Raw genomic sequence first — 23,224 nt, forward strand, 5'->3', positions numbered from 1 at the left:
GGATTTGCAAGAACTGATTCTGAGGGAGATGAGCAGAACCAGAAAAACATTGTATACCCTACCTAATAGCAACATAGGGGTGATGATCAACTTTGATGGACTTGCTCATTCTATCAGTGCAACAACCAGGGACTTGGGCTATCTGCAATGTAGAATACCATCTGTATCCAGAGAAAGAATTATGAACTTTGAACAAAGACCAAAGACTATTACCTTCAAATTAGGGAAAAAAATTTAAATTATTATGTAATTTTATTATCTTATACTTTATTTTTCTTCCTTAAGGATATGATTTCTCTGTCATCACATTCTTTTTTTTTCTTTTTTAGGTTTCTGCAAGGCAAATAGGATTAAGTGGCTTGCCCAAGGCCACACAGCTAGGTAATTATTAAGTGTCTGAGGCCAGATTTGAACCCAGGTACTTCTGACTCCAAGGCCGATGCTTTATCCACTATGCCACCTAGCTGCCCCTCTGTCATCACATTCAACTGAGATTAATGTAACTAACAGAATGCCTTTTGTGGGGGGTGGGGAGAGGGAAGCAAGAATGGGGGGAAAATTGTAAATCTCAAAATAAATAAAATCTTTCTTTAAAAAAGAAGATAAAGCTTTACAGGGAAATGATGGCTGTCTTCTTGTCTTCTTGGTTCCTGAGGCAAAACTATTTGGTAGGGATTAAAATTCAAGAGACAAATTTAGACTTGGTGTAAGGAATACTTCCTAACAATTCAAAGCTATGTCAGAGTAAAATGGGTTAGCCTAAGGTGGAATGAGAAACCCCAGAAGGCAGTATTTTCCTCTTTATTAAGAAATCATCTAGCAAAAATTGGATTGCTATTTGTTAGGTATGTTGTAGAGGGGATTATTTTTCAGGTGCAGGTTGGACTAGATCTGAGGTCTTCTAATTCTGGGATGCTATTATTAGATTCCAGGACTTGCAGTTGTGAGGACTGGTTTGAATCTTGAACTATGTGGTTGACTCTAAATCTATATTACTATCATCTTTGGGTCTAATTTCATATACCCCAATGTTACAATTATCTAGTCCATATCTCTATAATCACTAGGCATGTTTATTTTATTAGAGTAATTTAAAATGTATTAACAGTTCATTTTGATAGTGTATTTTAAAGCTTACTAAGTACTCCCCCCCCCACAGGATTTCAATGGAATAGGTAATAAACCTTAAACAGGATTTAAGTTTATGAGGTAATATCCAATTGGATTTCAAGTTCAAGTCAGTACCAGTAAGTCACCACAGCTGTACAGATGCAATAAACAAGCAAAGAATAAGAGAATCCTTAGATACTCTACTGATAAGGTCAGATGGATTTTATTGAATGGGATCAGATGACAATTGGTTTACTCTGACCTATCCCATCTTCTGTAATTCTTTCAATTCTACACCAATATGGCCAATCTGACCCCATCTACTTACTTTGCAACCATGAGAAGAGATGATCCGGAGGTCAGCAGGGACACGATCTCCACCCTTCACTTCCACCAGATCTCCTACCACCACTTCCTCTGCATTGATCTGCATTTTTTCACCCTCTCGAACCACCAGGGCTTGCTATGGGAAGACAGTAGGGGCATTTATACCATCCAGACCTCCATTATGTTATTTTAGTCCTTCCTTCCCCATTCCTTCTTTTCCACACCCTTACCCACCTTTTCCCCATCTACCATGATGTGAAAAGACAATTGATTTTACCCTTATCAAGTTAGCAAAGGGGAAACAGATGGGATCATATCCCTCAGAAATCATATCTCTAATCCTAAATCCAAGTCTGTCATCTACCTGTGGCACCATGTTCTTGAAGGAATCCATGATCTTGGAACTCTTGGCCTCCTGATAATAGGAGAAACAGCCAGTGACAATGACCACAGCTGCCAGGACCACACCCAGGTATAGCTGGAACAGGGAAAAAAAGTATTAACTCCTACCTAATCCCAAGAAAAGCAGCTGCTCAAGAGTAGGAGCAGATTGCCTTGCAGAATATAAACATTTTATGGACAAACCTAAGATTTCTGGTTCTGGTAGTGTTTTGAGACAGTTTGGGCTTGTAAGAGGTTGCTAAATTTTCAATATGAGTATTTACATCTTGGAAATCAGAAAATGCTACAAATCAAGTCTTAATTTACAGTTTTGTTGATTGTCTAGACTTAAAGTGATAGAGAAAATGTTTTTGCAAATTCATCCTAAAAGTGTGTCACAGGGTCATTTTTTTTTTCCCACTGGAGAGCCTGTCATAAAATATTTACCAGCACGGTGTTGTTTGGCTCCCACTGAGTGGGCCACCTCAGAAGGTAAGTGTGAGGATGAAGGTAATTCCCCTTCCTGATAGACTTGGGGAGACAAAAAAAGTCAGACCCCTAGGCTTGGAATCCTCTATGTGATTCCCAGCTGTGTCATCCTAGGCAAATCACTTAACCTCTCAGTATCTCAGTTTCCATGGAAATAATATTTCTTCTAACTATTGAACAGGATTATTGTAAGAAAAGTACTTGGCAAACTTTCAAGTGTTATAGAAACATGAGCTTCCATTTATATACCACTTTATAGTGTGCCCAAGGGCTTTATGTACATCATTTAATCTTCACAAGAACGTTTTATTGATGGAACTGAGGCTGAAGGTTAAGTGACACCTAAGGTCATCCAGATAAGTAAAGATCTGCAGTAGCATTTGAACCCTAATCTCTTCTGCATTCTAAGTCCTGTGTTTTAATCACTAAGCTTTCATGTCTTCTTATTAATATCATTATTATTATTCCTACCACTTTGCCTTGGCAGTGGTAGAGTTTATAAACTGCTGATTACAATATATGAGGCTTGTTTTTTTTAGCATCAGCTCAGGAGCCAGCCTCATCTCTGAGTCACTGCCCGGCCAGGTCTCAAGTTCTATAAATGAAGGACTCTGCTCAAGGGTCTAGGGCTAGAGTTTGGGTATTGAGGGGTTTCAAGATAAGGGCTGGAAGGCAAGATCAACCAGGACATTAGGCTCACATTGTCATTGGATGGCTCATCTTCCATAGCTGCCTGGATCCCATAGGCCAGAAAGCAGAGCAGGGCCCCAATCCAGAGCAGGATGGAGAAACCCCCAAAGAGCTGCCGACAGAATTTGACCCATTCCGGAGTGGTAGGTGGTGGAGTAAGAGCATTTGGCCCATCCCTGGCCAAGATATCCTGTGCCCGCTGGTTGGTGAGGCCCTGTGGAAAGGTGATAAAAAGAGTAGTCTCAGTGATTATTTCTAAGGTCCTTTCCTCTTTGATGATTCTATATGATTCTTTATTGAAGAATAGAATAGGCTGTTGATATTGAATCAGGACCAGGGATGTAAAGAGAGATACCTTACCACTTCTTATTGCTTTTACCTTTGATTCTTACCCTTCCTCTTTTTTTATCCTCTCTTCTCCTTTTCATGGCTCTCCCCTTCACCCCTTCCAAATCTGGGTTTTCCCTACTAGGCCCAAGGTCTAGTGAAGGGAAGGTCTCCAAGCCCACTGTAGAGAGAGGGTCAGTCTTGGAACATCTAAGGATGTCCCAAAGACCTGCAGGATAGGCTCCCAGTGAAGGCAGTTAAAGAGGTCTCTCCTCTCAATACTTTCCCACTCACCAGGGAAATTGAAGGGAAATCTGTTTGTCATTCAGGACCACACAGCTTATCATTTGACAGAACTACCCAATCTGGGTGCTAGAGGAGAGTCCAGAAATTAAATAGTCTTATCTGAACTTAAACAGGAATCCCCTTTATAGCATACCCAAAGAGACATCATTGAGCTTTTGTCAGATGTTCAAGGAGAGGGAATCCATCATTCCCAATATGCCATTGTCTTATGGATATTAGTCCTGTGATGGATCAATGGGGGGGTGGGGCTTTGAATCAAGAGACCAAACACAATGGTTCTGGCTGAATGTCTTTGGGCAGGTTGATCAATCTCTTAGGGTGTTTCCATTTCTAAGTCTAACATTCTGTGTACCCTTCCTAGACTGTAACACTGAGAGGACAGAGACCATTTTATGCTAGGGGACATTCCTTTCAGTGAGTGAGTGAGATCAAGAGCAAAATAGGGCTCTTCTTCCTACCCCCAAGGGAAACCGCCCCCCCAACTTACCTTGGACAGGTCTACCTGATACTTTCGGCCCAACTCATCCAGGGACAACTTGTGGTCATCCTGAGGGGAAAGCAGACAATTACTATGAGTAGAGAAAGGAATTCAGAAAAGTGGTTTTGTTGAGCCTATGGGCATGAAAGGGATCTAGGACTTTTCAGGTAATCATCCTTGGGTATGACATAACTCTCCCCCTCCCCCCATCTCAAAGGATGGAAAAGACAGGGAAGGTTTTAGAATAGGCAGTTTCCCTCACCATGGCTACTTCCTTCTTCAGTTCATCTAATTCCTTTTCTTTCTGCTTCTTCTTGCCTCCCCCATTTTCTGTGGTGGTGGCAGCAGGCGAATACTCTCGGCCAGTCTACAAAAAGAATTAATTGATTCTAGGGAATTAAGAAGAAAGAAGAGAGGGACCAGAGATTTCTTCCCTTAAGGATAAGGATGCTGATCCAGAACCAAAGGATTTTCCATGAGTGTTTGTTTGTTTGTTTTTGAGGCAATGGGGATTGTAACTTGCCCAGGGAAACATGATTTGTAAAATATCTGAAGTCAAATTTAAACTCAGGCCTTCCTGATTCCACTGTGTCATCTAAGTGCCCCTCTATGAGGTTTTGAAGGAAGTGGAATACAATGGAAAGAGCACAAGATCTAGTGTCAAGAGGAGTTGGTTTGATCCTGGCTTTGCTACTTAGTGCATATATGACCTTGGAAAAGTAATTTTACCTCTGGAACTTCCTCATTTGTAAAAATGAAGGGGTTATTTTTACTAGGAGATATCTAAGGTTCATTTCAGCTCCATGGCCCTATGAATTCAACTCAATTCAAAGTTTATTAAGTATTTACTATGAGTAAGGAACAGGCGATAACTACAAAGATAAAAATGGTTAAGTCCCTGTCCTCAAAGAACTTGTAATCTTTTAATTTTGAAATCAAGCCTGGAGAAATCCTTGGCTCTTTAGGGAAAAAAATAGAAATTGGCAAACTAGGAGAACTGTATTTGGCCTTGGGATTTCTTTGTCCTTTTACTAGGATCATCTTGGGGTCATTCGAGAGAGACAAAGGAGCTGATTGAATTGGAGAAGAGACAGGCTTTGGGGAAGGCAAGGGTGAGTGTAGTGAGAAGTTCTGTCTGTGGGCTTAGGGGAGCAAGAGGATCTGAGTTTATGACTGAGAAGTCTAAGAGAGTAGACCAATGATATGGGAGGAGTGAGAAGTTTGGAGAATAGAGGAGTGGAATCTGGGGAATGGGAATTGTGTAGGGTATTTTTTCTGGGAGCCTTATTTACCCTTAAAGCCTGCCCTTGGTTGCCATTTTCACCTTCCTTTCCTGGGGTAGGATGATATCCCGAGTTCCTTTTGGTTCTAGTCAGTCACATTTCTACTCATAGACATGACCAGTATGAGAAATGAACCCTGATATTTTCCCCAAATAAGAATTTCCAAATTTAGGATCTAGGTTCTGGGAACCCATTTCAAACAATAGTCAAACCAACAAGTTTTTATTGAGCACCATGAGCCAGGCCCTGGGCTAATTTCAAGGTTGTGCTAAGGTACCTCCAAGCTGAGGAGACTGCATCCCAAGGTAAGGAACATTTCCTTCCAAGATGGCCTCAGCCCATAGGTCCACTTTGGCATATTACAGGAATAATGACAGCATACAGGGTGACTCAGCTCCAGAATAGCCTCAGAACTCACCAGAAAGAGCTCTTTTTCACTTCAACTTTCCCCATTCTCCTCTCTCCACCCCTACTCAGGGACACAGTGACCTTGTGGTGAGAAGGTTGGACTGAGAAGGTTTGGTTGGAAGTCAAGAATTCTTGGCTCCATTCTTGGGACCCAATCCAACCTTACTAAGGGACCACCCAGGTTCATTCTATCTTCATGCCTCAGTTTCTTCCTCAGCACTATATGGTGGAGTTTGTGACTGGTTCCTTCTTAGTCCTACCTTTCTCTCTTTCCCATATTCCCTAAGGAGGACCTGTGAACAACTTATAAGATTAGACCAATTTTATAAATGAGAACCTTAGTTCTTTGAACTTCCTGACCTTTTACTTTGTGGGAGGCAGGTGCTTGTCTGCAAGGGGACAGTGGTAAGTCAGGGGATTGATTAAGTCTGTGGACCAAACTATAGTTTTTCTAGACTGGACAAACTCTTCAGGGTAAGGTGATAATACTTGGGGTGGAGGGACAAGGACCAAAGTTAGGGACATTTAATATGTATTTTGACATAAAAGGAATGATGTGAAAATTAGATTCAAGTGTATATACATATATTGTTTTAGATCACTAGCCTAGTGATTTAAGAAACTTTTGACCATAGGATACAGTCTGCTCTTAGCAGCTCCTCCTCTCCCCCCCACCCCCACAATCCCACTCCATTCCCCAGAAGGCCTTGAGCTTGGGACAGACTACCCCCCTCTGCCCCCCTCCTCTTGTCCTGGCAGGCATCTCAAACTCTGGAGCCAGGAGCCCGCAGAGAGCCAGGGCCAGCGGCAGCCTAGGGAAGAAAGGGAGAGAGGAAGGAAGGACCCCTTTGCCTCTTAACCCCCCCTCCCCTCCCCTTTACCCACTCTCCCCTTCTCAGGGTCCTGAATGCGGAAGGAGAACAGTGAGTTCTTTCTGAGAAAGCCAGAGGCTAGGACAGAGCGGGGGCGACTGGAAATCAGCCCAATCTGCCCCCCCCAACCCTACCTCCCTACTGCAGCTGGAGAAGACCGGCATCCCCCTCCCACCACAGTTCTCCCTCCCCCACCTCCCAGCCTTCCCTCATGGCTGTGGGAGGTGAGATGAGACCAGCTCTGGACTGGGGACCAGCGGGACTCTCCCCTTATAGGACTGGTGGGAAGTTGACAATTCTGGACTGGAGAGCAGCACCCTAGAAACCAGAATCTGAGGATCTTTAGTATTGCAGAGAACAGGGTGGTCCTCCCTGATGGGCTAGAATCCAAGCTATAGCCATCCCTATCTCATCCTGCGTTCTTTAGCTGAAACAGTCTGTTTTCATTCCCCACCTGGCTATTATTACAACTTAAATCACTAAAGGAGGAGTTTCAGGGTCAGGGAGGTGAGGGACTAAAACTGGGGCTAGCCAGTGAGCTGTAGCATTCTACAGCTTCCATGGGACTCATTTTCCTGTAATTCATTCCTGGGTCCCTACTCAGCATTATTTTCTCACCAGTACCTCTTGGAGGAAACTCAGCCAACCTAAAGTGAAAATCAGTGGGAGAGCTTGTCTCCCCCAGCTGTGAACCCTATTGCCTGACCCTCTCCCCATCTTTGACTGTTTCATCCAGTCTTTCTACCAAATAATCCTGGCAGGCACATTGGGAATTCACTCCTCCAGGAGACTTACCCCTCCTGCTATTCTGAAATTCAAGTTCAGCTGAAAGACTCAGGACTAAATAAACTCCCAAAGACATCTAATGTCCTAAAGATGAAATTCCTTTCTGAGACACTAATATTCAAGTCCACAAGTCCACAAGTTCACACACACCCAATACAGGATGGCAGCTACACTTGGGCCTTGTCACAAGTGGTGTTCCATTGACATACTTTCACATTTCCATTGACAGATACAAATGCACATCCTCTGACATCTACACATATACACAGAGATACAGTCATGAACATAGAAATACAGGGTCACACACGTATTGTGATTCTCTCTCATTCTCTATTTATAGCTCTCATCCAAGACCAGGAACCCTGGTGTCCCCACCCCACAGCTTTTTCAGCTGTTGAACTCAGATGTGTCCTGGTCTGACCCTTTATAGTCCCCTTGTCCTTTGGGAAGTCTCTCCACTTCTGGCTCTAGGTTTGCTCTAGAAGCCTTCCATTCTTTACTATGCCCTTTCCCAGAGGAAAGGGATTGCCAATGCTGTGATGTATAAGGGGTTAGGGTCAATCTTCCACAGATGGAAATAATATTTCCAACTATCCCAAACTTAGGCCCTACCTCCCATGGGCTAAAAAGATAGTGCCCAGAGGAGGTCTTTAATTTGCTTAACAGGAATTCCTTTCGTCTGAGAATTGCATGGGCAGGGACAAGGGGGCAGATTGCTTTCACAAACTACTGGGAAAATCCTTCCCGGGCATAGCCCTAAGCCCAAGGGCAATGCTGCCCAGGACATGGCGGGGGGCCTTCACTCCTCCCCCCACCTCTCCCAGCTGTCCCTGGCACTCAGGATCCAGAGAACGGGGTGTCCGGAGCTGCTTGGCTACCCAGAGAATGAGATGCTTAAGCCCTATAGCTTCCGCCCCTCCCAGCCCTCACTAAGCCAGCGGGTTCTCTACCCTCTCTGATGGGCAGTCCCAGGGGACTGTCTTTTGGGGCCTGGGAACAAACAGGACCAGATGACCCTTCAGTTGACTTAGGGTAGGAGAAAGAAAAGCAGCAAATGGATGGGGATACAGGAGTGTTAGGAAGAGGATTAATGAGTAAGTTTGACCATGTTTAGGGTGGGCTGGAGCCTGAGAGATGGAGTCTATGACTGTAATGTGAATAGATCTCTGTGAAGGGGATAGGTCTGTGTGTGTGTGTGTGTGTGTGTGTGTGTGTGTGTGTGTGTGTGTGTGTAAGTGTGTGAGTGTGCCCTCCTCTGAGCTGCCTCCCTGGGTCTTCCTTCCCACTTCCCACACTCTCTTCTCCACCCCCCCCCCATCCTTGGTCCCTGTTTTGCCAACCTTCCCTCCTCGTAGCTCCATGCTTGGTAAGAGTCATGGTAGCAGAGGGGGTGGGCTCAGCTTTCAGGGGTACTCACCCCACGGCCCATCTTGGGGCAGAGGAGCTGCAGGGACTGAGAACGGAGAGGCCAATGGGAAGGATCGTCAACTCGGACAGGCGGAGATCGAGTCAGACGGACAGAGACAGCCGAAGTAACAGGGTAGCTTTAAATAGGTCTCTCTCCCCCTCTCGCCCCCCTCCTGCTCGGGAAAGAGCCTCTTGTTGAAATAGGATCCCTGAGGGCTCCTCCCCTCCAGCCCCTTAGTGCCTCTTGTCCTGATGGTTGCCCTCCCTCCCCAATTTCTCTCTGTCTCCCCGACTTGCCTTTGGCAGTCACTAACAGAGAGGAGCAGGGGAGTGGGGAGATCTTGGGGGGGTGTTGGAGATGAGGAGAGGGTGGAACTTCTTCAAAGTAGTTCTTATAGAACAGAAAGGACATGAGAGGGAAATCTGTTCATTTAGTTCCTCAACCCTGAGGTCCCATGAAGAGGGAAGGGGAGGGGGAGGGGTGGGAGGTAGTAAGAGAGAGGAATTAGAACCCAGAACCCTCACCTATGTAGGAGTCTATTGAGCTATGTAATTTGAGAGCTGGAAGAGACTGCCTAGCCCATTTTGCAAATGAAGAAACTGGTTAAGTGACTCACCCAAGGTCACCCACAGGTTAGTGGCATAGCCAAGATCAGAATTTAGATCCAGTGTTCAGTTCATTAGACATGATGCTTGTGCAGATTGAAAGAAAAACCAATTATGAAGTCTTGAACAACTTTTTGAGATGGTACCCCCAGATCTGGAAAAGGTAGAGCAAGGGCTTCTAATAAGGGTTAAAAGATAAACCTGCCTGCTTTTCTTACCAGCTTCCTAAGCTAAATACTAGGCCACAGAGAAGAATCCCAAATCCTGCATCTAATTTTCCCAGGAGCGCAAGCAGAACTCAAGATGAAGAGATGGTAAGGGAAGGGCAGACCAAGGCCACAAAGTATCCCTAGGTACCGTTGGATTCATTTCAGGTAGATGGTACATGAGGTGACCTCTTCCTGCTCCTTTCCCTAAGAACCCAAGAGTTTTAACTCTCCATCCTTGGTTTGGCATTTGGGATAGAATCAAGAGAAGAAAAATTGCTTGAAGAGGGTAGGGTAAGGAAGAGAGATGGGAAGAGGGCACTAAGGGGGCATTTCACTAAGGTGAAATGGAGAATGGGAAGAAGGTCAGGAAATCAACTTAATAACAGTTTTTGAGTCACAAGGGTAAGTAAGGCAGCCCAGTGGCACAACAGATAGAGAACTGGACCTAGAGTCAGGAAGACTTGAATTCAAAGACTTCTTGGTTGTGTGACCCTGGGCAAATCACTTTATCACTGGCTGACTTTGTTTCCTCATCTGTAAAATAGGAATAATAATGACATCTACTTCCTATGGTTTTTATGGGGATAAAAGGAGTTATCTGTAAAGTATTTTGCAGACCTTAAAAGTATTATAAAAATGCTATTATTATTATAAGTTATTTCCAGTGAGGACTCAAAATGCTGAAGTCTGAATGACTGAGACTAGACATCAAGACTTTCCTACCTGGGAGAAATATAAGATTCTGGAACAAGTCAGAGGATTTAGAGCAGGAATGGCCTTTAGAGGTCTTTTCATCCAGTGCTCTAGTTTTACAGATAAGAAAACTGATGTTGAAGTGAGAGGACTTGCATAAGGTCATTGGAATCCAGTCTTTGAACCCGCATGTCTTTCCTGGTGAAGAATGAGGACTCTCCTCTGGTAGGGAGACTCAGGCTGAGGGTGCCTATTCCAAAGGCAGGATGGGTAAAATGATCCTTGAATGAATTAGTAGACTGGGAACATCATTGTCACTATAAGGGGTAGAAAGAACGGAGAGAGAGGGATAAAGAAAAGAACTGAGAGAGGAAGAAGGGAAAAAAACGCCCACTGTCTCCTAACAAATTTTTCCTTCTTCTGGGATGGGAATAGGTAAAAGCAGAGAAGAAGGCTGTTTTAAGGCAAGATTTTCTAATAGTATATATTCCTGGCTCTCCAGATAGTGAGGAACTGAGATACCTACAAAAGGGAATGTTTGTATTCTGGGTTTAGGGAGGAGGAAAAATGAAGAAAACCTGGAGGAGTATGTCAGAGGAGCTGAGGTCCTAGGTGGGGGGTGGGCAATGGGCTCCTCCAAGGCTGAGTCAGGTCTGTCCCTGACTCCAGAGAGGAGCTCCCCACAGAGGGATTATTGCCTGTTCTCTCTGGCAAATCCGATCTCTCTATTCAAGGCCCCTGCCTGAATTCCCCAAATAACTGACCCCCCCCTTCCTGCTATGCCGCTGGGATTTTCCATTACAGGGATCCGGTGGGGGCATGGCCCACTTCCGAATAGACATGCCTGCTGGAGGTAGAGCAGAACCACCCTTACTTCATGCCCTCTCTTTCCCCTGAAAATGATTTCCCCTATAATACAACCTGAAGAAGAGACAAAGAACAAAGAAAGAAAAACTTTAGTTTTAGCTTTCTAGATAACTATCGGTATATGAGGAAAGGGTGAAAAAGAAGGGACTGATAGTGTATACCAGGAAGGATATGTGTTAGAACAAGGATATGAGAAAAACTAGAGGCAGCTGGTGGCACAGTGTACTATGTACTGGGCTTGGGGACACTCGTTAGCTATGTGACCCTGGGCAATTCTCTTAACCTCTGACTTCCTCAGTTTCTTCAATTATAAGATGGGAATAAAAATAGCACCAACAATTCAGGATCGTTGAGAGAATCAAATGAGACAATCTTTGAGAAACAAAAAATTGCTTAGCACATTGCTGATGTTAGCTCTTTTGTACTCCAGTCATTAGGGTGACTGAGGAGAACATCTGGCCTAGAGGAAGAGACTAGATGATGAATGGAGGCTAATCTGTCTTCCATAGCTGGACCTTTTTATTGGACACAACTAAGCAACAGGACTATCTTCTGGTCTTGATCCTCTCTAGACCTCAGTTTCTCTAATTTGTGGGGTTAGTGAAGAATATGGTTAAAAATAATCTCATGAGAACCATAGAGGTTCATCTAGTTCTTATTCCTCATTTTACAGATGAGCAAACTGAGGCCCAAATTGGGAAGGTGACTTGCCCAAGGTCATACAGCTAATGAGAGGAAGACCTAGATCATAAACCTATTTTAATTCTTAACACCAATGTTCTTTCCACTACACTATGCATCTTTCAGAAGATCATTAGCCTGAGTGTTGAGAACAAAACCAGTATTATCCTATTTGTCACCCTGAAATGCCTGCATCCTTTAGAGACGGTATGGAATAGTGAAAAGAGAGTAGATCAGGTAGCATAGTTTAAATTCTCATTTTGTTACTTGAAGTTATGTGGCCATGGGAAAAACTTAAACTTACATGAGTCTCAGTTTCCCTACCTGTCATCCAGGGCCATCTCAGTTATCCTGTTCCATATCTGGCCACTGAATCCAGAAGACTCCAGAGGAGAAAGTGAGGTTGGTGACTTTGCATAGCATCTTCTCCTTCAAATCCAGTTCACTTGCATTTCATGGCTTCACCTCCCTGATGACTTGGTCCTCTTCAAGAATGAAGGACAAACATCAATCAATCCATAAATAAATAAATATAAAATGGATGTGATAATAATGATGACACCAAGAAAACTGATTTTCCTTATCTGTTGCCTTAAAAGTAGGGCTATATCCTCTCCTAATTGCTCAATGGGCATAGGTAGGGGTCAGCACCATCGTCTCATATATTTGCTTGCCCCCAAACCCAAAGTTAATACAGTGGGTTTTGGGTTGCTGCTCACATGGATTTCTATGGCACCAGATGAGAAGGAGGGCCACAGTGGGCATGGAGCCTTGCAGTCTAAGTGTGGAATTCCTGGCTCCCAATCTCTAGTGCTTCTGTTCTCCTTTGGAAAAATATATTATCTGCCCTGGAATTCAATATCTTTCTTTCTTCACTCAGAGAGATCCCTTCTAGCCCACCATGACAAAGTCCCCAGGATCTGGGACTAGAGCATGGACATTCTCACCCTCTTGAATCTGGGGTACCTGGCTCAGGCTACTGTCTTCCTCTGGGCATCCGGTTGGACTGGGGCCTTTGGCAAAGTAGGATTCTAGGGGAGAGTAATGAAGAATTTATGGGGAGGGGGAGGGGGAAGAGAAAGGTCCAGAATGACAGGGGGATGGGTTGAAATTGAAAGGAGAATCAGAGCTGAGAAATCGCCGAAAGCCAGGCCAGGAGGCAGCTCTGAATTGGGAGGAATGGAAAGGGGAACAAGTTATATTTGACTTGGTAGAGGGATAAAGAGGAATAAGATGGAATTACAGTTTTGCTTGGTTTGCTATGGAAAGAGCTAAGAAGCAAGGGAACTGACTGGGAGTTTGAGAATGTATGTGAGAATGAGAACATATAGATTTATGTATGTTAGCTTGTTAATGTATTAATATGCGAATGTGGAAGATAATTTTAAACTATAGGTGAGTGGAAGGGAAGGGGCAGGTCAAGGGGGACATTTGCATAAGAGACAGCAACTTCAGAAGAGTTGAAAAGGATTTTGAGCAATGGTTGTAAATTTGAAAGAAGGAAGTTTATGGTCTCCCCAAGGGGAGACTACTTCTTAAGGATTAAAAGAACCTCATTTGCTAACAAACACTAAGTCAAACTATTTACTACTAATAATAAATTCCCATTTCAATGGTACTAGAGGTGTTCCAAAATGCTTTCCTCATGCCTTTTTGAGGTAAGTAGGCAAAAGTATTTTTACTCCCATTTTACGTAAGAAGAAACTGAGGCTGAGTTGCACAGGTAGGAAGTGAAAGAGCTAAGCTTGGAACCCTGATTCCAAGTCTAGTTCAGTGCTTGCTCTATGTCCCACTGCCTCTATTTTATAGCCTGACCTCATTTACAGAGGGAGAGTATGTGTGTATGTGTCAGTATGTGGGAGCTTGGATCTAAATATGTGGGAGTATGTGAAAATCTGTGTGTTGCTGTATGTGACTGTGTGCAATAGAGTGGAAGCATGGGCAAGAGTGTGTGTATGTGTGTGTGTATATGTATATGTGTGTGTGTGACTGGTTGTGAGAGAGCTGGGTGTCTACGTGAGATTCTATGAGAGAATGTGTATGTGTGCAGGCACACACCAGGGAAGCGGGGGTTGGGGACGTGCATCGGCTGCAGATGGGCTTTCAAGGTCTCCAAGAAACAGTTTTGTTTCCTAAGTGACTGACCTCCTGGGGCCTCCAGCCCAGACTTGAAGGTTGTTTCAAGATCATGAAGGAGAGAGGGAGGGAAGAGGTGGGGGTGGGGAAGGGAGTACCGGGAGCTCTTTTAGCCTTTTTTAACTCACCCTCCTAGAGCCTCACCCATCTTTGGTTTTATCATCATTCCCCCCACCCCCACCTCCTGGGCCTAAACCAAACATCTTTCTTCTTTCACCCTTCTTTTTCTGCCTGCATCTGTCTTTCTTTCTCTTTCCTTTTTCTCTCCTTTGTCTCTTGAGTTTCTCTTTCTCTCTTCTTCCTCTGTCACTACCTCTCTCCTGTTCTCCTTTTCTTTGTCTCTAATTTTTGTTCTCTTCCCAATCTCATCTATGCTTCTCCAAATCTCTTTCTCTCTTTATCTCTGGGTCTTGTTTTTTTTTTTCTCCTATGTTTACATCCTTGACTTTTCTCTCCAGGTCTGAATCTCTTTCTGTTGTTTTTCCCCTGTTAGGGATGGGGGGGAGGAGGAGGAGGGCAGAGCAGACAAACAGAGACAGGGACATAGAGAGACAGAGGCAGAGACAAAGACAGAGACAGAAATAAAGAAAGATACAGAGTCAGAGAGACAGTGAGAAACAGAGACAGAAACTGAGACACAGAGACAGATATCGAAAGACAATAAGACACACACACAGAGAAAGAGAAGGAGGGAAAGATAAGCTTCATTGTCTCAGGAGACATGTTGGGTCCAGGGCAAACGTGCTTATCTGGATATGACACGCACAATGTCTCCATTTCCCCACCTGTCCACTACCAAGTGAATTGGTTTTGAGGGAGGGAGGACTATGCAGTCACCAGTCTCACTCTCTGCTCCAAAGTCATCTGGGTCCAGTGGCACACTCAGCTCTACTACTAAGGTAAAGACCATCTCCTAGCCTTCCTGAATCAACTAATCAATAAGCAACAGAAGTAATGTGAAAGACTTGATTGTAGCACTATCATTGAAAGGGAGAATCTGTGAAAGTAGGTACAGCTGCCCTTAGGGGAGCAGGAAGCCAACCCCTCTCTCTCTGAGGAGGAGCTGTGGAAACTAAACTGGAAAAGGATAGAGACTATATTAAAGTACAGCTACTGATAAGCTTAGCAGGTAGAGGGCCTGCCTTGAAGTCAGGAAGATCTGGGTTCAAATTCTGCTTCTGACACATAGAAAGATCACAGCAAGTTTCCACAAATCATTTCTTTTTTTCCTCTTTATTTTCAATTACATGCAAAGGTAGTTTTCAACATTCATCCATTTGCAAGTTTTTGAGTTCCACATTTTTCTGTCACCCTCCCTTCACTCTTCCTTACGGGGAACAATCTGGTAAAAGTTGTACATGTACAACTATGTTTAACATAATTCCATATTAGTCATATTGTGAGAGAAAAAATTAGAACTAAGATAAAAAGAACCATGAGAAAAAAAAAAGAAAAAGCATAAAAAGTTTTAAAAAAAAGTGAACATAGTGTTCTTTGCTCTACATTCAGAATCCATAGTTTTTTCTCTGAATGTGGATGGCATTTTCCTTTCTTTAGAATAATTTTACTTTGTTACAAAATCAATAGTAGAATAAATTAGAAGCCTGTCATAATATTTTCTTTTCTTTTAAATTAAAGATTTTATTTATTTTGAGTTTTACAATTTTCCCCTAATCTTACTTTCCTCCCCCATCCCCCACAGAAGGCAATTTGTCAGTCTTTGCATTGTTTCCATGGTATACATTGATCCAAATTGAGTGTGATGAGAGAGAAATCATATCCTTAAGGAAGAAATGCAAAGTATAAGAGATAGCAAGATCAGACAATGAGATAGCAGTTTTTTTCTAAATTTAAGGTAATAGTCCTTGGTCTTTGTTCAAACTCCACAGTTGTTTTTCTCTGGATACAGATGGTATTCTCCACTGCAGACAGCCCCAAATTGTTCCTGATTGTTGCATTAATGGAACGAGCAAGTCCATCAAGATTGGTCATCACTCCCATGTTGCTGTTAGGGTGTACTGTGTTTTTCTGGTTCTGCTCATCTCACTCAGCATCAGTTCATGCAAATCCCTCCAGGCTTCCCTGAATTCCCATCCTTCCTGGTTTCTCATAGAATAATAGTGTTCCATGACATACATATACCACAATTTGCTAAGCCATTCCCCAATTGAAGGACATTTACTTGATTTCCAATTCTTTGCCACCCCAAACAGGGCTGCTATGAATATTTTTGTACAAGTGATGTTTTTACCCTTTTTCATCATCTCTTCAGGGTATAGACTCAGTAGTGGTATTGCTGGATCAAAGGGTATGCACATTTTTGTTGCCCTTTGGGCATAGTTGCAAATTTCCAGAAAGGTTGATGAGTTCACAGCTCCACCAACAATGTAATAGTGTCCCAGATTTCCCACAACCCTTCCAACAATGATAATTATCCTTTCTGGTCATATTGGTCAGTCTGAGAGGTGTTAGGTGGTACCTCAGGGAAGCTTTAATTTGCATTTCTCTAATAAGTAATGATTTAGAGCAATTTTTCATATGACTATGGATTGCTTTGATCTCTTCATCTGTAAATTGCCTTTGCATTTCCTTTGACCATTTGTCAATTGGGGAATGGCTTTTTGTTTTAAAAACATGACTCAGTTCTCTGTATATTTTAGAAATGAGTCCTTTGTCAGAAATATTAGTTGTAAAGATTGTTTCCCAGTTTACTACATTTCTTTTGATCTTGGTTACAGTGGTTTTGTCTGTGCAAAAGCTTTTTAATTTAATGTAATTGAAATCCTCTAGTTTGTTTTTAGTGATGTTCTCCACCTCTTCCTTATTCATAAACTGCTTCTCTTTCCATAGATCTGACAGGTAAACTAGTCCTCGATCTTCTAATTTGCTTATAGTATTGTTTTTTATGTCTGAATCCTGTATCCGTTTGTATCTTATCTTGGTAAAGGGTGTGAGGTGTTGGTCTAATCTAAATTTCTTCCATATTAACTTCTAATTTTCCCAGCAGTTTTTAATAAGGGAGAGTTTTTATCCCAATAGCTGGACTCTTTGGGTTTATCAAACAGCAGATTACTATAATCATTTCCTGCTTTTACACCTAGTCTATTCCACTGGTCCACCAATCTATTTCTTAGCCTATATCAGACAGTTTTGATAACTGATGCTTTATTATAAAATTTAGATCAGGTAGGGCTAAGCCCCCTTCTTTGTCACTTTTTTCCATTGAATCCCTGGAAATTCTTGACTTCTTATTTCTCCATATGAATTTACTTACAACTTTTTCTAACTCATTAAAGTAATTTTTTTTGGAATTTTGATTGGTATGGCACTAAACAAGTAGTTTAGTTTTGGTAGAATTTTCATTTTTGTTATATTAGCTCTATCTCTCCATGAGCAATTGATGTTTGCCCAGTTATTTAAATCTGATTTAATTTGTGTGAGAAATGTTTTGTAATTGTTTTCAAAAAGTTTCTGAATCTGCCTTGGCAAATAGACTCCCAGGTATTTAATATTGTCTGAGGTTACTTTGAATGGGATTTCTCTTTCTAGCTCTTCTTGCTGTATCTTGCTAGTCATACATAGAAAAGTTGAGGATTTATGAGGGCTTATTTTATATCCTGCAAGTTTGCTAAAATTGCTAATTGTTTCCAGTAGTGTTTTGGATGGCATTTTCCTTAACAGGTCTCTCAGGATTGTCCTTGATCTCTCAGTTTCTGAGAAGAGCTGCATCTAACATAGTTGATCATCTCACAAAGTTTTTGCTAATGTATACAATATTCTCTTGGTTCTGCTCCCTTCAGCTCATGAAGGTCTTTCTTTAAAGTCCAGTTGCTCATGATTTCTTATAGAACAATAATACTCCATAACACTTATGTACAATAACTTGTTCAGCCATTCCCCAATGGATGGATATCTCCTCAATTTTCAGTTCTTTGCCACAACAAAAAGAGTTACTATAAATATTTTTGAACTGTGAGGCTTTTCTCATTTTTCTCATTTTCTATATCTTTGGGATATAGACCTAGTAATGATATTTGAACAGTTTTATTGCACTTTGGGCATAGTTTCAAATTGCTCTCCAGAATGGTTGTAGCAGTTCACAATTCCACCAACAATGAATCAACTCATTTCTTGGCATGGAAGGAACCCTAAAAGATTGTAAGTTCCCAAAGGCCTCACAAAGTGCTTGGCCCATAGCACAGGCAGTTTGCTAATTGATATGCTGATATGATTTGTAGATGTATCTATGTTTCAGTCTATTACTGGAGAGAGTTTCTATATCAGCAGTTCCTCAAACTGATAAAATCTTAGATCTGAACAAAACTCCACATGTAAGCTGGAAAGCAGGTTATGGAGGAAAGCCTTGATTGAGATCATTGGAGGAACCAAGATCTTTGTCTTCAAGTATTCAAAGGGATTTTTGTAGAAGGAAGATTATATTTATTCTCCTTGGCCTAAAAGAGAACTAGGAGTTGTTGGTAGAAGGAAGTTGCAAAGATGAAGATTTCTGATCAATAGAAAAGGAAACTAGCCTTCTGATAATTTACATTATCCCTAAGTAAAAAGGGAGGCCTCTCATGGCAGTAGTTTTCACTGGAGGTTTTCGGGGATAATACTTTTTTCAGGAATGCTTTAGAGATTCTTTCAATTCTTAGTTTCTGTAGTCAGTGGAAGACAACTTGGGCAGGGACGAATCTGGAACAATATTGAGAGGAGAAGAATAAAGGTTTCTTAGAGCCTTAAGGGGAGACTGTGGTTGGGGAGAGAAGCCAGAAAGATACAGGGGAAGATGAGAATGGCTTGGGGGAAGACATTGGGAGAGAGGGGTTAACTTTGGAAGGACTTTAAGGAGGAGAAGAAGCAGAAGCTGGGAGAAATTGGGGTAGGGGAAAAAGGTCGGAGAGGCATTGAAGGGGAAGAAGCAGAGACTGGTAGACACTTGGAGGAGGGGATGGGGGACTCTGGAGAAAAGTAACATAGTCTGGGGGCATAATGAAGGGAAAGGACAAGGGTTAGGACAAAAAGGGTTAGAAAGACCCTGAAAGGGAAGAAGTAAAGGCTGAGGGACATTACAAGGTGGGGGTGGTGGGACTGGAGACCTTTTGTGCATTCCAATACTAATTAATTCATATAACAATGAACACTGGTTGAATTTGATTGCAAAGTTCTTGTAAGCTAAGAGAAATATGGTATCAGCTGCAGGGAAGCTGGGGTTAATAGTCCATGCTGGGCATGGGGATCAAGGGACACAGCTGGTCCCTCTAGGGTTCCTGTTTGCCTTTGATTAAATCTGAAGGGAGGAGGAGGGAGCGGCACCCCAACCCCTGAGGAGGGTTTGCTTTGGCCAGAGATCTGACCCAACTGCTGGCCCAGAGTACCCCGCCTCCCCTGCTCCTCCTATCAGGAGGCTGTGTTGTCTCCCTTCAGCTTCTTCCGGCTCTTCCACAGGCCTCACAGAGGCTTAAGTCCTGGACACAGCTTCATTTGTCTTTCTTTACTGTGATGTTGGAATTTGAGCTCAAAGAATAGGAACCTCCTCAAGGGGAGCTGAGACCCTTCTTATACTAATTCTACGTTCTTAGATCCTTTTTCCTAGCCCATACTTCATGTTCTCTTCAGATAGAGGCCAATACCTCTTACTTCTGGATCTCTTCTCCATACGCAACACTATCTTAGGAACTTAAAAAAACAGTTAATTTTAAAATTTATTGATTTAAATGACACGTAAATAGAATGTTGGGTCTGAAATCAGGAAAACTTTGAGTTCAAAACCAATCACTGTTACTAGCTGCGTGATTCTGGGTAAGTCATTTAACTCCTGCTAGCCTTGGTTTCTTGAGCTTCAAAATGGGCATAACAATAGCACCCACATCCCTGGGTTATTGTGAGAATCAATATTGTAATAATTGTAAAGTGCCTGGAACATAGTAGATTAATAAATTCCTTCCTTTTCAGCCCCCCAGTATCTGAGTAGATATTTTAAAGCAGGAATTTTTAAACCATTTTTGTTACATGGATCATTTGAGCAGTCTGGTGAAGTCCATGGACTCCTCAGAAGGTTTTAAATGGCATAAAATAAAATGCATAAATTAAAATGGAAACCAATTCATTTAGGTAAAGTTTTTTTTAAGGAGAAAGTTCATGAATCTCAGGTTAATAAGTGCTATGACCAGGAAAACTCATCATGTGGGAGTCTCTCCAGGATATAGCCAGCTGATTCCCTTAGAGCAGATACACAGCCCAACCCATGAAACTGCTGTAACACAGATGGGGCTGGGGGTGGGGGGTGGGGAAGAGAGAATATGGCTCCTATTATGTGTCAGGCCATGAGATAAGTGCATTACAATTATTATCTAATTTCATCCTTGCAACAACCCTGAAAGGCAGAGTTTATTATTAAGCCCATTTTATAGTCAAAAGAAACTGAGGAAAACAGAGGTTAAGTGACATGCACATTTAATAAATATCTGAGGCTGGATTTGATCTTCCTGACTCTCAACCCAGTAGTCTATCTAATCTACCACCAGATGTCTCAGGATAATATTTTGAAGTTGGAATCAAGTTCAAATTTCAGCTCCTGTGCTCTAGAGTCTGTGCCTCAATTTGTCCCTCTGTAAAATGAGGGGAGCTAAACTTGCTGGTCTCTGAGGGGTTCTTCCAGTTCTAGTTCTGTGGTCCCAAATTGTTAAGATCTGCCAGCCCTTGAGCTCCACTGGCACACCTTTGAAAACTCAAGGTCACTTACTCCTCCATCAACCAAGATTTCAAGGGGAAGATTGAATTCATATCTGATTTTTAAAAAGCAAAAACATTATGTGTGTGTATCAGCCTTAATTCCCACTAGTATCCAGACAAAATTCTCTCTTCTACATCCCCACATCCTGATGTAGATGATTGGGCAGATTAAGCAGTTTCAATAATTGATACTTGGACTCTGCCTCCTTGCCTGACTTCCATAGAAAATAAAGCTGGTTTTCCCCATTCCACAAGTTGGGGAAGCAGAGACAGAGAGAAATGGTCTCAATATACTGGAAAGAGTATTGGTTTTAGAGTATGACTCAATGAAATTAAAGGAGCATTATAATGCACCATTACTGGATTACTGTTATGTTGTTTTATATTTCTTGTGAGAGTGAAATAGAGATTAACACATACCTGAACGCAAAGTTACCCCGATTACTCACACAGAAGCCGGTAACCTTTTACTTCCATTGGCTAAAAACTAGACAAGAACTATATTCTGAGATATTTAAGAAGAAACACTGGGTGGGGATTCTAAGGAGATAAGACCTGTAGTAAGGAGGAATTCCCAAGATCATTCTCCATCTATCAGGAAACACAGAATCTGACTGAAAATGACCACAGCAATCATTCAATCCAGTCTATGCTAAACAAGGATGTGTCCTCTATTATACTATCAAAATGTTTTCTTAACTTTTGTTTGAAGCCCTCCAGGCTTTCTCACATGGCAGTCTATTCCACTTTTGGGCAGCTTAAATTGTTAGGAAATGTTTCTTCACATTGAACATAAATCTGCCTCTACATGGATTGTTATTCTTGTTTCTGCTTTCTGGGGTCCAGCAAAAACAAAACAAAACAAAAACACCCACAATCTAATTTCTCCTCCCTATGTCAACCTTTCAAATATTTGAAAACAGCTATCATTTCTTCCCATGATCTTTTCTCTTTCAGGCCAACCATCCCTGGTTCCTTCAACAGACATTTATATGCCATGATCATGGGGTTCTTCACCATGTTGATCAACCTTTTTGAAACACTCTCCAACTTATCAGTGTGTTTTCTAATGTGGCTCCCCCCAAGACACAATATTCCAGATATTATCTTTAAGTCAAAGTATGTAGTATATAGATTCCTTTGTTCTGGACACTGGGTATGTCATAATTCAACCCAAGATCTTATTAAATTGCACTGTCAGCTTATTAGCCATATCACATTGTTGACTCAAGCTGAGCATTTTTAAAGTGCTTATTACATGCCAGGCACTGTGTTAAAGGTAGGTGGGAGTGGGACAAAGGGAGATAGGTACAAAGAAAGGAAAAGATAGACCCTGCTCTCAAGGAGCTTACATTTTAGTGGGAGAGTGAAATATAAATAAACAGGTACATATAAGATACATAGAGAATATATAAAGAACAATCTTACAAAGTAAGTTCAGGGGACCTGGGAAAGGCCTCAGAGAGTATCATTTATGATGAATCTTGAAGGAATCAAGGAATTCTAAGAGGCAGAAATAGAATGTTGCAAGAGAGGAATAGAGAAGAGGCCAGTATATCAAAGGAAAAGAAAGTATAAGAGTACTCAAAAGACAGGATGTGACTGGCCACCTTATAAAAAGTTCAAAATGCAAAACAGAGGACTTTATGTTTGATTCTGGAAATAATAGGAAACAACTGGAGTTAATTAAATTGGGCAATAACAGGATCAGATTTTCCTCTGCTTTGGGAAAATCACTTTGGCTTCTAAATAGAAGATGTATTGACATGAGGAGAGACTTGGGACAAGAATGATTAGAAAAGCATTGCAATCATTCAATTGAGAGATGGTGATGAGGTCCTGAATTAGGTGATGGTTGTGAGTGTGAAAAGAGGGGATATCTATAAGAGATGTTGTGAGGTAATAGGAATAACAAAATTGGTAATGGACCAGATTTGTAAGGTGAATGAGAAGATAGGATGGCAACCAAGGTTAGTGGGAAGATGATGGTATCTTTGAAAATAATAGGAAAATTCAAAAGGAAGAGGGTTTTCAGGTTTTCAGAAAAGGGGTTCAGTTTTAGACAAAATGAGTTTTAAATATTTGTGGGGCATCTAGTTTAAGATGTCTGATGGGCCTATAGGTGATGCAGGTCTAGAGTTCAAGTGAGAGCTTAGGATGAGGACACAATATGCAGATCTGAGGAGCTCTGTATAGAGCTAATAATTGAATCCATGGAAGATAGTATAGACTAGGAAAAAGAGGATCTAGGACAGAGACTTCCAATAAACCCTTCAGATTTTTTTCAGATTAACTTCTATCTAAACACTCCTCTCCCATCTTACATTTGTGGAGCAGACTAAATATATAGGCAGTTTGGTGATGCAATGTCAAGAAAATCTGAACTTCAATACTTTACTACCTTTGTGAACCCGAGCATGTCATTTAATTTGT

The 23,224-nt window shown here is 41.9% G+C and overlaps 2 protein-coding genes across 3 annotated transcripts in view; one reads left to right on the forward strand and one right to left on the reverse strand.

Annotated features, from left to right (window-relative positions):
- LOC141513360 (sodium/potassium-transporting ATPase subunit alpha-2) overlaps nucleotides 1-9,014 on the reverse strand; it is a 46,488-nt gene extending 37,474 nt beyond the window's left edge. The window contains exons 1-6 of the mRNA XM_074223105.1: nucleotides 8,875-9,014; nucleotides 4,371-4,475; nucleotides 4,118-4,177; nucleotides 3,008-3,211; nucleotides 1,802-1,915; nucleotides 1,439-1,573 (exon numbers count right to left, since the gene is read on the reverse strand). Of these exons, the coding sequence (XP_074079206.1) occupies nucleotides 1,439-1,573; nucleotides 1,802-1,915; nucleotides 3,008-3,211; nucleotides 4,118-4,177; nucleotides 4,371-4,475; nucleotides 8,875-8,886 (630 nt within the window). The 5' untranslated portion in view covers nucleotides 8,887-9,014. The remainder of the gene's footprint in view (nucleotides 1-1,438; nucleotides 1,574-1,801; nucleotides 1,916-3,007; nucleotides 3,212-4,117; nucleotides 4,178-4,370; nucleotides 4,476-8,874) is intronic.
- Nucleotides 8,410-23,224, forward strand: part of IGSF8 (immunoglobulin superfamily member 8) — a 33,397-nt gene continuing 18,582 nt past the window's right edge. Inside the window, exon 1 of one of the 2 annotated variants that reach the window (XM_074223108.1) lies at nucleotides 8,410-8,551. The gene's annotated coding sequence lies outside the window, so the exon portion shown is untranslated. Of the gene's footprint in view, nucleotides 8,552-13,643; nucleotides 14,956-23,224 lie in introns of those variants that run through there. The other variant, XM_074223109.1, reaches the window with a different exon arrangement.

Source organism: Macrotis lagotis, chromosome 2, assembly GCF_037893015.1.
Source record: "Macrotis lagotis isolate mMagLag1 chromosome 2, bilby.v1.9.chrom.fasta, whole genome shotgun sequence".
Classification (NCBI taxonomy): Eukaryota; Metazoa; Chordata; class Mammalia; order Peramelemorphia; family Peramelidae; genus Macrotis; species Macrotis lagotis.